The sequence below is a fragment of the Stegostoma tigrinum genome, chromosome 1, assembly GCF_030684315.1.
Source record: "Stegostoma tigrinum isolate sSteTig4 chromosome 1, sSteTig4.hap1, whole genome shotgun sequence".
In the NCBI taxonomy this organism is placed as follows: Eukaryota; Metazoa; Chordata; class Chondrichthyes; order Orectolobiformes; family Stegostomatidae; genus Stegostoma; species Stegostoma tigrinum.
Window position 1 is genome coordinate 167,512,718 of NC_081354.1, and position 16,835 is coordinate 167,529,552.

The following is a 16,835-nucleotide window of genomic DNA, read 5'->3' on the forward strand; positions in this document are numbered from 1 at the left end:
CTCTCGAATGAAAACAGCCTCAAGTCCCTCAGCCTTTCCTTGTAAGACCTTCCCTCCATACCAGGCAACATCCTAGTAAATCTCCTCTGCACCCTTTCCAAAGCTTCCACATCCTTCTTATAATGTGGTGACCAGAACTGTACGCAATACTCCAAGAGCAGCCGCACCAGAGTTTTGTACAGCTGCAGCATAACCTCTTGGTTCCGGAACTCGATCCTTCTATTAATAAAAGCTAAAACACTGTATGCCTTCTTAACAGCCCTGTCAACCTGGGTGGCAGCTTTCAAGGATCTGTGTACATAGGCACCGAGATCTCTCTGCTCATCTACACTACCAAGAATCTTACCATTAGCCCTGTACTTTGCCTTCTGGTTACTCCTACCAAAGTGCATCACCTCACACTTGTCTGCATTAAACTCCATTTGCCACCTCTCAGCCCAGCTCTGCAGCTTATCTATGTCTCTCTGCAACCTACAGCATCCTTCGTCACTATCCACAACTCCACCGATATTAGTGTCGTCTGCAAATTTACTAACCCATCCTTCTACGCCCTCATCCAGGTCACTTATAAAAATGACAAACAGCAGTGGATCCAACACCGACCCTTGCGGTACACCACTAGTAACTGGTCTCCAGGATGAACATTTCCCATCAACTACCACCCTCTGTCTTCTTTCAGCAAGCCAATTTCTGATCCAAACTGCTGTATCTCCCACAGTTCCATTCCTCTGCATTTTGTACAATAGCCTACAGTGGGGAACCTTATCGAACGCTTTGCTGAAATCCATATACACCACATCAACCGGTTTACTCTCATCTACCTGTTTGGTCACCTTCTCAAAGAACTCAATAAGGTTTGTGAGGCACGATCTTCCTTTCACAAAACCGTGCTGACTATCCCTAATCAATATATTCTTTTCTAGATGATTATAAATCTTATCTCTTATAACCTTTTCCAACACTTTACCAACAACTGAGGTAAGGCTCACTGGTCTATAATTACCAGGGTTGTCTCTACTCCCCTTCTTGAACAGGGGAACCACATTTGCTATCCTCCAGTCATTTGGCACAATTCCTGTGGACAATGACGAGTTAAAGATCAATGCCAAAGGCTCGGCAATCTCCTCCCTGGCTTCCCAGAGGATCCTAGGATAAATCCCATCTAGCCCAGGGGACTTATCTATCTTCACCCTCTGTAGGATTTCTAATACCTCTTCCTTGTGAACCTCAATCCCACCTTGTCTAGTAGCCTGTATCTCAGTATTCTCCTCAACAACATTGTCGTTTCCTAGAGTGAATACTGTTGAAAAATATTCAATTAGCGCTTCCCCTATCTCATCTGACTCCACACACAACTTCCCACTACTATCCTTGATTGGGCCTAATCTTACTTGCGTCATTCTTTTATTCCTTATATACCTACAGAAAGCCTTAGGGTTTACCCTGATCCTATCCACCAACAACTTCTCATATCTCCTCCTGGCTCTTCTGAGCTCTCTCTTTAGGTCTTTCCTGGCTACCTCGTAGCCCTCAACTGCCCTAACTGAGCCTTCACATCTCATCCTAACATTAGCCTTCTTCTTCCTCTTGAACAGAGATTCCACCTCCTTCGTAAACCACGGCTCCTGCACTCTACAGCTTCCTCCCGGCCTGACAGGTACATACTTATCTAGGACACACAGGAGCTTTTCCTTGAATAAGCTCCACATTTCTCATGTGCCCATCCCCTGCAGTTTCCTTCCCCATCCTATGCTCCCTAAATCTTGCCTAATCTCATCGTAATTGCCTTTCCCCCAGGTATAACTCTTGCCCAGTGGTATACACCTATCCCTTTCCATCACCAAAATAAACATAACAGAATTGTGCTCGCTATCACCAAAGTGCTCACCTACTTCCAAATCTAACACCTGGCCGGGCTCATTACCCAGTACCAAATCTAATGTGGCTTTGCCCCTTCTTGGCCTATCTACATACTGTGTCAGGAAGCCCTCCTGCACACACTGGACAAAAACTGACCCATCTATAGTACTCGAACTATAGTGTTCCCAGTCAATATATGAAATATTTGGAATATTTGGAATAGATGCATTGTACTTGGTCTTCCAGAGGGCATTCAACAACATACCTCACAAAAGGTTCAATCATAAGATAAGAGCCCACAGTCTTGGAGGCAGTATATTGACATGGTAGACCATTGGCTCATAGGCAGGAAACAGCGAGTGGGGTGAAGGGTTCTTATTCAGGTTGGAAATCTGTATCCACTGGAGTTCTACAGAGATCAGCGCCATTTCCAATAACTACAGCTGTTTATAACATATATTAATGACTTGGAGGAAGGAAGAGAATGTACTATAGCCAAATTTGCAGACAACATAAAAATAGGTCGAAAAGCAGGTCGAGAGTGGGATTAAAAACAGCTTGCAGAGAGATAGGTTAGTAAGACAGATTTTGGAAAAGTGTGGACGCAGTAGGGTTGTTGTAATGGGTGACTTTAACTTTCCTAATATTGATTGGAACCTCCTTCGAGCAGAAGATTTGAATGGAGCTGTTTTTGTAAGGTGTGTTCAGGAGGGTTTCCTAACGCAGTACGTTGACAGGCCGACGAGGGGAGAGGCCATTCTAGACTTGGTGCTCGGAAACGAGCCGGGGCAGGTATCAGATCTTGTGGTGGGAGAGCATTTTGGTGACAGTGACCATAACTGCCTCACATTCTACATAGCTATGGAGAAGGAGAGGATTAGGCAAAATGGGAGGATATTTAACTGGGGAAGAGGAAACTATGATGCGATTAGACATGAGTTAGGAAGCATGGACTGGGAGCAATTGTTCCATGGTAAGGGAACTATAGACATGTGGAGACTGTTTAAGGAACAGTTGTTGGGAGTGATGAGTAAATATGTCCCTCTGAGACAGGCAAGAAGGGGTAAGATAAAGGAACCTTGGATGACGAGAGCGGTGGAGCTTCTTGTGAAAAGGAAGAAGGTAGCTTACATAAGGTGGAGGAAGCTAGGGTCAAGTTCAGCTAGAGAGGATTACATGCAGGCAAGGAAGGAGCTCAAAAATGGTCTGAGGAGAGCCAGGAGGGGGCACGAGAAAGGCTTGGCAGAAGGAATCCGGGAAAACACAAAGGCATTTTACACTTACGTGAGGAATAAGAGAATGATCAAAGAAAGAGTAGGGCCGATCAGGGATAGCATAGGGAACTTGTGTGTGGAGCCTGAGGAGGTAGGGGAAGCCCGAAATGAGTTTTTTGCTTCTGTCTTTACGAAAGAAATGAACTTTGTAGTGAATGAAACCTTTGAAGAGCAGGTGTGCATGCTGGAATGGATAGAGATAGAGGAAGCTGATGTGCTGAAAATTTTGTCAAACATTAAGATTGACAAGTCGCCAGGCCCGGACCAGATTTGTCCTCGGCTGCTTTGGGAAGCGAGAAATGCAATTGCTTCGCCACTTGCGAAGATCTTTGCATCCTCGCTCTCCACTGGAGTCGTACCTGAGGACTGGAGAGAGGCAAATGTAATTCCTCTCTTCAAGAAAGGAAATAGGGAAATCCCCGGCAATTATAGACCGGTAAGTCTCACGTCTGTCGTCTGCAAGGTGTTAGAAAGGATTCTGAGGGATAAGATTTATGACCATCTGGAAGAGCATGGCTTGATCAAATACAGTCAACACGGCTTTGTGAGGGGTAGGTCATGCCTTACAAACCTTATCGAGTTTTTTGAGGATGTGACTAGAAAAGTTGATGAGGGTCGAGCTGTGGATGTGGTGTATATGGACTTCAGTAAGGCATTTGATAAGGTTCCCCATGGTAGGCTCATTCAGAAGGTCAGGAGGAATGGGATACAGGGGAACTTAACTGCTTGGATACAGAATTGGCTGGCCAACAGAAGACAGCGAGTGGTAGTAGAAGGAAAATATTCTGCCTGGAAGTCAGTGGTGAGTGGGGTTCCACAGGGCTCTGTCCTTGGGCCTCTACTGTTTGTAATTTTTATTAATGACTCGGATGAGGGGATTGAAGGATGGGTCAGCAAGTTTGCAGACGACACAAAGGTCGGAGGTGTCGTTGACAGTGTAGAGGGCTGTTGTAGGCTGCAGCGGGACATTGACAGGATGCAGAGATGGGCTGAGAGGTGGCAGATGGAGTTCAACCTGGATAAATGCGAGGTGATGCATTTTGGAAGGTCGAATTTGAAAGCTGAGTACAGGATTAAGGATAGGATTCTTGGCAGTGTGGAGGAACAGAGGGATCTTGGTGTGCAGATACATAGATCCCTTAAAATGGCCACCCAAGTGGACAGGGTTGTTAAGAAAGCATATGGTGTTTTGGCTTTCATTAACAGGGGGATTGAGTTTAACAGTCGTGAGATCTTGTTGCAGCTCTCTAAAACTTTGGTTAGACCGCACTTGGAATACTGCGTCCAGTTCTGGGCGCCCTATTATAGGAAAGATGTGGATGCTTTGGAGAGGGTTCAGAGGAGGTTTACCAGGATGCTGACTGGACTGGAGGGCTTATCTTATGAAGAGAGGTTGACTGAGCGCGGTCTCTTTTCATTGGAGAAAAGGAGGAGGAGAGGGGACCTAATTGAGGTATACAAGATAATGAGAGGCATAGATAGAGTTGATAGCCAGAGACTATTTCCCAGGGCAGAAAAGGCTAGCACGAGGGGTCATAGTTTTAAGCTGGTTGGGGATGTCAGAGGCAGGTTCTTTACGCAGAGAGTTGTGAGAGCATGGAATGCGTTGCCAGCAGCAGTTGTGGAAGCAAGGTCATTGGGGTCATTTCAGAGACTGCTGGACATGTATATGGTCACAGAAATTTGAGGGTGCATACATGAGGATCAATGGTCGGCACAACATTGTGGGCTGAAGGGCCTGTTCTGTGCTGTACTGTTCTATGTTCTATGTTCTAAGTGGGTAAAATTGGCAAAAAATGGAATATAATGTGGGAAAATGTGAAGTGGTTCATTTTGAAATGGGGGGAATAAAACAGAATGTTATTTAAATGAAGAGAAATGCAGAAAGCTGCAACACTGAGGGACTTAGGGGTGACTTGTGCATGAAACCTAGAAAGTAAGCACACATGGGCAGCAGGTAATCAGGAAGGCCAATTGAATGTTGGCCCTTATTTCAAGGGGGTTGGAGTATAAGAGTAGGAAGGTCTTACTGCAACTCTACATGGTGCTGTCGAGACTACACCTGGACTACTGTGAAAATTTTTGTTCCCCTTGTTTAAGAAAAAATTTCATTTCATTGGCAGTAGTTCAGAGAAGGTTCACTTAGATTACCCCTGTTTGGGAGGGTTACAACTCATTCAGAGATAATAAGAACGGCCGATGCTGGTGTCAGAAATTCACAGTGTGGAGCTGGACGAACACAGCAGGCCAGGCAGCATCAGAGGAGCAGGAAAGTTGTCACTTCGGGTCAGAACCTGACTGTGCTCCTCTTGCTCCATACTGTATTATCCCTGATTGGGAGGGATTGTCTTATGATAAAAGGCGAAACAAGTTGGGATTCAACTAACTAGAGTTTAGAAGAAAGGAAGGTTATTTCATTGAAGCATACAGGATTCTTAAAGGGTTTGACAGTGTAAATGCTGAGAGGGTGCTTCCCCTTATGGGACAGTCTAGGACCAGTCACCATAGTCTCATAATAAAGGAGCACCAATTTAAGACTGAGATGAGGAGAAATTTCTTCTTTCAGAGGGTTGAGTGTCTTTGGAACTCCTTACCACAGAGAGATAGCGGAGCAGAGTCCTTGTGTATATTTAAGGCTGAAACAGATAGATTCTTGATCAGTAGCGGAATGGGAGGTTTTGGGGAAAGGGCAGGAAAGTGGACATGAGAAGCGTCAGATCTACAATGATCCTATTGAATGGCATTGTAGACTTGAGGGGTTGAATGGCCCATTACAGTTCCTACTTCTTATGGTTTTATGATCTTAGGTTAAGGATTAAGTATTATCGATCGTCTAATCATATCATCCTCAGAGAGAACTCTTGTAGTAGAACATAAAACAGTACAGCACAGAACCGGCCCTTCAGCCCATGATGTTGTGCCGACCATTGATCCTCATGTATGCACCCTCAAATTTCTGTGACCATATGCATGTCCAGCAGTCCCTTAAATGTCCCCAATGACCTTGCTTCCACAACTGCTGCTGGCAACGCATTCCATGCTCTCACAACTCTCTGTGTAAAGAACCCACCTCTGACATCCCCTCTATACTTTCCTCCAACCAGCTTAAAACTATGACCGCTCATGTTAGCCTTTTCTGCCCTGGGAAATAGTCTCTGGCTATCAACTCTATCTAAGCCTCTCATTATCTTGTATACCTCAATTAGGTCCCCTCTCCTCCTCCTTTTCTCCAATGAAAAGAGTCCGAGCTCAGTCAACCTGTCTTCATAAGATAAGCCCTCCAGTCCAGGCAGCATCCTGGTAAACCTCCTCTGAACCCTCTCCAAAGCATCCACATCTTTCCTATAATAGGGCGCCCAGAACTGGACGCAGTATTCCAAGTGCGGTCTAACCAAAGTTTTAGAGAGCTGCAACAAGATCTCACCACTCTTAAACTCAATCCCCCTGCTAATGAAAGCCAAAACACCATATGCTTTCTTAACAACCCTATCCACTTGGGTGGCCATTTTAAGGGATCTATGTATCTGCACACCAAGATCCCTCTGTTCCTCCACACTGCCAAGAATCCTATCCTTAATCCTGTACTCAGCTTTCAAATTCAACCTTCCAAAATGTATCACCTCGCATTTATCCAGGTTAAATTCCATTTGCCACCTCTCAGCCCATCTCTGTATCCTGTCAATGTCCCGCTGCAGCCTACAACAGCCCTCTATACTGTCAACGACACCTTCAACCTTCGTGTCGTCTGCAAACTTGCTGACCCATCCTTCAATCCCCTCATCCAAGTCATTAATAAAAATTACAAACAGTAGAGGCCCAAGGACAGAGCCCTGTGGAACACCACTCACCACTGACTTCCAGGCAGAATATTTTCCTTCTACTACCACTCGCTGTCTTCTGTTGGCCAGCCAATTCTGTATCCAGACAGATAAGTTCCCCTGTATCACATTCCTCCTGACCTTCTGAATGAGCCTACCATGAGGAACCTTATCAAATGCCTTGCTGAAGTCCATATACAACACATCCACAGCTCGACCCTCATCAACTTTCTAGTCACATCCTCAAAGAACTCGATAAGTTTTGTGAGGCATGACCTTCCCCTCACAAAGCCGTATTGACTGCATTTAATCAAGCCATGCTCTTCCAGATGGTCATAAATCCTATCCCTCAGAATCCTTTCTAACCCCTTGCAGATGACATGTCATGGTAACATTCCTACCTCTGAGTTGGAAGCCCTTGGTTCAAGTCTAACCTCTTCTGGGGGTTTGTCATGACATGCCTGAACAGGATGATTAAAAATATCTTCAATTCTCACCACAATGAAATGGAAGCCTTGATGATTTATGTGTGTGACGGCATTGCTGAATTGAAAGACAAAGGGAGGCTTAACTCGTACAGCATCCTACACAACTTTAGGGATGTCCAAGCATTTTACAGTTGACTAACTAACCTGTGAAGTGCTGTTACTCCTCTACATAACAGCAGGAGTCGACTACTTGACCCCTCAAGAATGGTAACTATCAATGGTTCAATTGTGATCTGTCCATCCTCCCCGGACTGATCTATCCCCTCCCTACCTCCCCACCTATACTCTCCTCTCCACCTATCTTCTTTACTCTCCATCTTCGGTCCACCTCCCCCTCTCTCCCTATTTATTTCAGAATCCTCTCCCCATTCCCCTTTTCTGATGAAGGGTCTAGGCCTGAAACATTAGCTTTTATGCTGCTGGGATGCTGCTTGGCCTGCTGTGTTCATCCAGCTCTACACTTTGTTATCCCCCCTCATGTCTTGGTAGTTACAAGTTATTTAACCAACAGACCAAAAGGAAAGAGAAATTGAAGATCCATGAACACATAGCTCGGTTATATAACTGTGTTTAATTTTACTGGTGGGACAAGCACAGCTTCTAACTGCATTGCCCACAACTCCCAAACTGGAAAACCTCAGGAATGTCAAGGTAACGGAAAAGCTAATCTTTTCTCATCCTTGAACATGAGCAGAGGATATTCCCTGGGGCTAAGTGCTAGAATACTTGCTTCGGTTTTAAGTTCTCCCATTGCCGTAACCAACTCTGGGATTCATAGAATTATTGAATCCCTACAAATGTGGAAGCAGGCCATTCAGCCCATTGAGTCTATACTGACCGTCCAAAGAGCAGCCTGCCCAGACACACCCTAACCCACCCTATCCCTATAACCCTGCATTTCCAGTAGCTAATTCACCTAACATGCACATTCCTGAACACTATGGGCAATTAAACATGGCCTATCCACCTAGCCTGCACATCTTTGGTCTGTGGGAGGAAATCGGATAGGTCTCAGATGATTCCTGTGGGCTACACAGGCATAAAGCAACCTTCCTGAAGGTACTCTCAGTCATGAAAAGTTGAATCCTTCTAACTAAAGACAATAAACTTTAGCTTTGTGCTTTGTTAAGTCACTTCAAAAACATCAATGCAGGCACTATGTGTCACAGCACACTAAAACAGGGGAATCATAACTATCATCAGCTATTAATGCCTTACAAAATGTTCATATTTTATGCTTTTGAACAGCACGGTGGCTCAGTGGTTAGCACTGCTGCCTCACAGCACCAGGGACCGGGTTCAATTCCACGTTTGGGCGACTGTCTGTGCACAGTCTTAACATTCTCCCATCGTCTGCGTGGGTTTCCTCCGGGTGCTTCCACAGTCCAAAGATGTGCAGGTTAGGTGGATTGGCCATGCTAAATTGCCCGTTGTGACCAAGGATGTGCAGGTTAGGTGGTTTACCTATGGGGAATGCAGAGTTGCAGGGATAGGGTAGGGGGGTGGATTGGGGTAGGCTGTTCTTCAGAGGGTCAATCAGCAAATACCCTGCTTCTACACTGTAGGGATTCTATAAGCAATTTGGAAATCCTGCTCCAACTATAATCCTGAAAAGCTGTAAACAATCGTGACATCTAACAAGATATCTATCTCCTTTTTGACTTTTTTCCGAGTTGCGGCAGACAGAGTTCACTGGTCAAACAGCTAAAGCAATCCAATGGTCCAGAATGAAAGATAGTCCTTGCTAGGCCGCAGTTAGGAAGTTTATCGATCCTGAGGAGGTCTTCTGATTCAGGGGAAGTGGACCAGAAGCTCCAGATTCAAGTCCCATCCCAGGACTATACCAGCAGAGTCAAACCAGACTTGTAAAATTAACACCGTTTCTCTCTCCACAGTTGCTGCCAGACCTGCTGAGTTTCTCCAGCATTCTCTGCATTTGTTCCATCTCAACGACTTGATGGCCAAGGAAGATGTATTTATAACAAAGTGAGTATCAATCTGAAGTCTTTATAACATACTTTAATGGCAGGGAGTAAGAGCAAAAGAGACTGTTGCTGGAAAGAAAATTGGAGCTTCTACTGTCACTATCCATAGGTCTGGATGACAATATGAATGTAAAAGTGCATTCTGCCACACCAACTTGGATTCCCTGAGTAAACTGTAACATACCCTCACCACTGTAACCTGATGGCTTTAGTTATTTAAACTCCTGCAGTACCAACGTTTTTGTTGCACATGGGACATATCCCATTAGGCAGGCTTTGTACACTCAATACTAAGCAAACGGAGACTTCATGTGTGAGTTTCTGAATAACCTGGTTTGAAACAGCCAAAACACAAGAGAAAGAGAGAAAGGAGACTTAAACAGGAAACATTATAGTTCATAAATCTAGGGCCTGACTGCTTTATTTATTGAACTATTCCTTCTGATGATAAAGGAAGTGGTTAGCCAATGATGCAGAACAATGCAATTTGTACAGGTTTATTAGCCGAACTTGTATTCAGATATTGGAATCCTAAATAAAGAATGTCTATTTGATGCCAAATAGTAAAATTTGACTTTAAGGCAGATGGTTCTCCTGATTCTGTGTGATAAATAGAACATACACTGTCTTTAACGAGGAACTGCAAAACAATCACCCACAAAGCCCAGGGTAATGGAGCTTAGTTTAACTGGCCTATAAGGAATAGGCAGATGGAGAAGAAATGCATCAATCCTGTTTAATGGTGCTCAGAGGACACCTGAATTAAATGGACCGGAACAAAAAAATAAAGCAGCTTCCTGTCTTACTCAGTACTTACTAATCACAATGAGGGTGTAGTTGAGGTTAATGCTGCCAAAACCATTAGTGGCCTTGCAGATGTAGGTCCCAGCGTCTTCAGCTTCCACTTCTTTGATTTTCAGACCCTGGCGCAAAACCCGGAATCGTGTCCAGCCACTGTGAATGGTGCGGCCATCTTTTGTCCACATGGTCAACGGTGGGGGGTCACCCTCGACTGGGCACGGCAATTTAATTGTTCGACCCAACCTCACAGTCTGTCGGTTGATCACTCGTGAAGAAATCTGTGGTGGACCTAAGGATCAAGTAGAAAAGCAACTGGTTGAGTGGCCAGCATAAGCTTAACATCTTTGAGTTGCTTTCTAACACACTCTTAATGACATTAGCACATCTCCATGTGGTTAGGCATGGTCAGTTACATGCCGTTTGATCATGACAGAACCTTTAAATAAAATGATATGCCCAAAGTATTAGTCTTCTGCTAATTTCACTAAATCCAATAATATTAACCAATGATTTGATTGACATGTTTAAATTCACAATAACCTGAGGCAGAGGAGAGAGAAATGGACTGTTCCAAGTGCTTGTGTGATCTAGAAAGAAAAGGCATGGATTAATTTAATTTAAGTGATTTGGTATTGACAAGCACAAGAAATATTTTTAAAAGGGGTTTTAAGTTGTAAAATGCATAACTAAAGTTAATGAATAGAGCAAGGACCATGTTAATATTTAAAAATAGGTTGGATAAGTGGTTTAAGGAAAAGGAAATAAGGTGGTTAAAGAGAAATGAGCATTGGAACAATGGATTCATGAGATTGAAGCTACTGTTTTTACACCACAGGAACAAGTTCTGAGGAAGGGGCACCGGACCCGAAACATTAACTCTGTTATTTGCTTCACAGATGCTGCCAGACCTGCTGAGCTTTTCCAGCAACTTTGTTTTTGTTCCTGATTCACAGCGTCCACAGTTCTTTCGGATTTAAAAAAAATCTTCAATTTTCTGCCCACGTAACCAAACAAGTTTGAAATTTAGTAAGCCTAACAGATCAGACTGAAGGCCAAACCTGAGACCTGTGTAATCTTTGAGTAATTTAGCAGTACACCATACAGTGACACAGACGCTGATCGGATAAGACATCAAAAATGATGTTTTTTTTATTACAATCATAATTGGCAGGCTGGGATCAGGATGACTCTTCAGACTGGTGTTTCTGCTCAGGAGACAGCACTTGCCATGGGCACAAGTCAAGAAGTTGCTGGCAAACAGACAATGGTATCACAATGTGCTCTGCTGGTCGCTCTAAATCGCACAAACACCGCAGTCAACAACATAACTTTGTGCTCTTTTTCCCGATGATACGCGAATGGTAGGAAGGTTTTAAAAGTGCCATATTTGAAGTAAATGGATGAAAACATGAAAATGACTGTTAGAAACATTGAAGAATTAATACACAATGCCTTCTCAGGACAAACACTGGCCATTATTTTAACAAAGAACAAAGAAAATTACAGCACAGGAACAGGCCCTTCAGCCCTCCAAGCCTGTGCTGATCAAGATCCTCTGCCGAACCTGTCACCTATTTTCTAACGGTCTGTGTCCATTTGGTCCCTGCCCATCCATGTACCTGTCCAAATATATCTTAAAAGACGCTAACGTGTCTGCGTCTGCCACCTCCGCTGGCAACGCGTTCCAGGCACTCACCACCCTCTGTGTAAAGAACTTTCCATGCATATCTCCCTTAAACTTTCCTCCTCTCACTTTGAACTCATGACCCCTAGTAATTGAGTTCCCCCACTCTGAGAAAAAGCTTCTTGCTATCCACCCTGTCTATACCCCTCATGATTTTGTAGACGTCAATCAGGTCCCCCCTCAATCTCCGTCTTTCTAATGAAAATAATCATAATCTACTCAACCTCTCTTCATAGCTAGCACCCTCCATACCAGGCAACATCCTGGTGAACCTCCTCTGCACCCTCTCCAAAGCATCCAATCCTTTAGGTAATGTGGCAACCAGAACTGTACACGTACTCCAAATGTGGCCGAACCAAAGTCCTATACAACTGCAACATGACCTGCCAACTCTTGCATACAATACCCCGTCCAATGAAGGAAAACATGCCATATGCCTTCTTGACCATCCTATTGACCTGCGTTGTCACCTTCAGGGAACAATGGACCTGAACACCCAGATAACATAAGTATGAACCATTCAACATGAAAATGGCTAATTTCTCAGTTATGATGGTGGACACAGGATATCATACAATCCCCTAATTCCACAATTCCCCAATATTTAACGTCAGTAACACCACTTAGATCTTGAGTTTAAGACTCTTGATTCCAATACCAACACCCAAAAGATTTGGATAAGTTTGCATTAAGAAATTCTTCCTGAGATTTTTCTGAAGTTGTCTATTTGCCCATTTTAACCTGTTCCATTTTGTTTCAATATTGAGACACTCCTTGAAAAAGTGTTCAAGATTAACCTTATTTTTGCCAAGCCTGGACAGTCAGGATTAGCTTCATGATGTTTCCCACCACCACCAGCATAAGTGGAAAACATTTTGTCTTTATGTTTTGGTGATCAGTACCAAACACAGTATTAAGATGCAGTTTTGACTACAGCTATATATTGTTTACATACCAATTATACTCATTTACATATAATTTACATACCAACTATATTCTTTACTCAGAGAGTAGTAAGGACATGGAACGCCCTGCGTGCAACAGTAGTAGACTCGCCAAGTTTAAGGGCATTTAAATGGTCATTGAATAAACATATGGATGATAATGGAATAGTGTAGGTTAGATGGGCTTCAGATTGGTTTCACAGGTCGGCGCAACATCGAGGGTCAAAGGGCCTGTACTGCGCTGCAGTGTTCTATGTTCTATAGCTATACTCATTCACAGTTCTAGTCCATTCAATTTGAAAATTTTTGTTCCATGGTAATTTGTTATTCCATTATTATAATTCCATTATAATTCCCTTATAATGTCAGCTTTCTTTCTTGTAGCTCTTTCTACATATGTGATGGTATATCTGTGACATTTTGTTTTTCTGTCTAGATATAGCACTTGATTAAATATTTATTTGTATCTCATTTAACCACTTATTTGTCCATTTACAGATTTTATCTAAAACCATTAATTCAAATTGTGGCCCAAGGAGCCATCATGGTGTACCATGTTACAGCTTTGAAAATAATATTGGCCAGATTTTGCAGTCAGCAGTGTGAGTTCACAGTCAGCAGTTCACAGATCTCTGTGAATGGAGATCCCCTTTTCTAAAGTTGCATCAATTCAGCATTTGCTGGAGGAGATTTCCAACATTCAGTAAACAGTCTGTCACCAGACAGGTTGAACAGCCAATCACATTGATGAACTCTTGCAAAAGAAAATCAATAGTAATCAATAATTGTTCATACATAGTTTTTCTCTTTTGCTTATTCACAAGATGAGCACATTGTTCACTAGGCAGCTTTATTGCCCATTCCTAATTGCCAAGAGGGCATTTAAGAGTCAGCCACATGCTGTAGGTCTGGAGTCGTATATTGGCCAGATGGCAGTGTCCTTACCTAAAGGATATTAGTGAATCACACGTGTTTTTCTGATAATCGGCAATCATTTGTGGTCATCATTAAACACTTAATTCCAGATTTTTTTTTACTGAATTCAAATTCCACCATCTGCCATGTCAGGATTCAAACCCAGGTCCCCAGAACATGATCTGGGTCTCTGGTTTAACAGTTCAACGATAATACCATTACCCCCTCAGTCATTTTACAGACACTTAAATAAAGATTGGAACATATGTATGAGATTAACTTAGAAACTAAAGCAAAAGTGATTTTATCACAGTTAAGATATTTCAAATTCAACAAACATCAATTGTATTTTCACGGCCAGAGAGGTTATCATCATGCACTACATATACTGTAAAAAGGATACTGGTTAGCTTGATTGGCTAATTAGTCAGCAAACTAATGGTACAAACTAATGCCACCACACTGGATTTAATTCCTATTCTAGCTGAGGCAAATTTAGCACATGCCTCCTTACACTGCCCTGAAGACAGGAGGGCAATAACATTGACAAACCAGTACGCGCAAGAAAACAGCTTGGTTAAGATGAAGCATCAGCAGAATATGCTTCAAGGATCTGTCTTTAGGCTTGACACAGATGAACAAATGAATATTATTAAAAAACCAAGTTACGTCTCATTGACCAAAGCCTTCGTTCTTCAATGTTTCTTTTAAAATGAGAATATTTGCATGAAGGTGCAAGGTCACATCAATTCAAATAGTTTACGAAGATTTCCACTACAAAATGTCAACAGCACACCCAAAGGAGGATAAGGGAATCATTACAGCAACTTCTTGATGTCTACATTTATCTGCACTCGTGCATGCCAGAAATTGCTATCACTTTCACAATTGTGACCCATTGGTAGTTTTGCTGTCGTTAAGACTGCAAAGTTTGGGACCTATGTATCTCACAAATTACTGTACATTTTACAGGTAAAAGAATCTGTCCACTTTTATAGAGATAATGGGAACTGCAGATGCTGGAGAATTCCAAGATAATAAAATGTGAGGCTGGATGAACACAGCAGGCCAAGCAGCATCTCAGGAGCACAAAAGCTGACGTTTCGGGCCTAGACCCTTCATCAGAGACCTGTCCATTTTTATAATTCTGTTTCAGTGAAGTATTACCACTGTCCCATGTAATGCCATAGACTATCACTGCAGTATTAATCACTTACAACAATATATCTATGGCATGAATCAAGCTGTAAAATGCCACCACAATATGAATTAGTTTAAGTGTACTTTTTGGATGTGAACTAGATGGAGCAGTTTTTATGTCCCTGCATTCCAAGGATTGCAGTGATCCCAAAGGACAACTTACCCTGAGGCAAGTAAGGATAGGCAACAAATCCTGGCCTTGCCAACAAGGCCCAGATCCTGTGAGAGAACCAAAAAAAATTCAACTCCTGTTCCTCTGTCTCTATGTAGCATGTTCCACAATCCCAAATTAGCATGTTTTGTCATGAGCAGTTTGTTTTGTTTGGTCATGATTTGTCAGATTGTGCACCTAATCAATAACATTGAACCAAAAGTGAAGAACAACAAATCGCAAAGACAAAACCCTGTATGCAAGAAGTCACGTGCAAAAACGGGCCTTTTTACAGAAATTACATGTGGCAAACTCCATGCATCAGTCAAACAACCACTTAAAACAAGGTTTGCCAAAACATAATGGGGTGGAAATGGATTCAGAGATAGTAGGAACTGCAGGTGCTGCAGAATCTGAGATAACAAGGCATATAGCTGGATGACCACAGCAGGCCAAGCAGCATTAGAGGAGCAAGATGGCTGTGTATACATGTCTAGGCCCGAAACGTCAGCCTTCCTGCTCCTCTGATGCTGCTTGGCCTGCTGTGTGCATCCAGCTCTACACCGTGTTATCTAGGGTAGAAATGGATAGTGTCTTATCAGCTACTTGTTGTTTATCCTGTTCAATGCTCAATTCCATTGTAGTCAATGATATTGAATACTCAGTGAGATATAACATACTCCCAATCCAACGATGTGTTACCATGCATGACAGTTGCCGAGCCACCTGTATCCCTTGCCAGAAATGATTTTCTCCAACCGAGTCTCTGACAATGTTTCCTGTGCAGGGTTCTAACATATCACATGGTACTGTTTCTGCAAACAGGGGTTATCTGGCGTGCAGAGCTTGTTAAGGTGTTATAAATGGATACAACAAAGTCCCACTTGCTCCAGAGGTGTGTAATAATATCTCTGAGCAAGTTGATTCGAAAATATCTTCAAGCTGGTAGAAAAGAAAATTGCAAGATGACAAGTTAATAGCAGTGGAGTGGGCATAACTGGATAACTCTTTCAAAAAAGCAGAACAAGCACAATATGCCAAATGATATCCTTCAGTGCATTATCATTCTCTGATTAGTGCTCACAGTACTTCATATCTGTCAGTGTTCGAGCCTGGAACTTACATGAATTTCAAATCGCGGTCCTTTGCTGTTCTTCAGGCAGGTTCGATTACAGAACAGCAGACACCCCAAATCACATTAACCTTGCTCTTAATAGGCATTTCACGAAAAGGAGGATTGGGTAGCCAAAACCTACATTTTAATGCAACACCATGTTATGTGAGTGGCTAAAATGTTCAAGACCAAGGGTGAATGAATGGCTTCAGAATGATTCATTGTAAGTGCAGATTTTGAGCGTAAAGCAAATAAAGTTGTAGATATAAAGAATGTGGTTTCCCAGATGCCACTGCATAATGTATCGGATGCACCAGCTGCGGAACAGCTTCTTGCTCCATGTTGGATTCACCACTGGGAAATCAACAGAAGAATTAATTTGAATGAATGCAGTCCAGAAACCACGATTCAAGAGCCACCAGCAGCCACTTCAAAAGGACACATTTTCTGTGCTATGTTTGTTAACGTGCCCACATCCAGGAATGATTACGTATGACTTGTTTGACAGTCTTTTATGAAATATTGAACAAGATGAAAAAGTGCGGACCTCCGGGCAGCATAATTATGCCTCTACAGTTTCATTGATGCAAGCCATCTGGAT

General features: G+C 42.9%; 1 protein-coding gene across 1 annotated transcript in view; it reads right to left on the reverse strand.

Annotated features, from left to right (window-relative positions):
- Nucleotides 1-16,835, reverse strand: part of fgfrl1a (fibroblast growth factor receptor like 1a) — a 300,676-nt gene that overhangs the window by 172,671 nt on the left and 111,170 nt on the right. Inside the window, exon 3 of the mRNA XM_048545931.2 lies at nt 10,243-10,515. Coding sequence (XP_048401888.1) covers nt 10,243-10,515 — 273 coding nt within the window. The remainder of the gene's footprint in view (nt 1-10,242; nt 10,516-16,835) is intronic.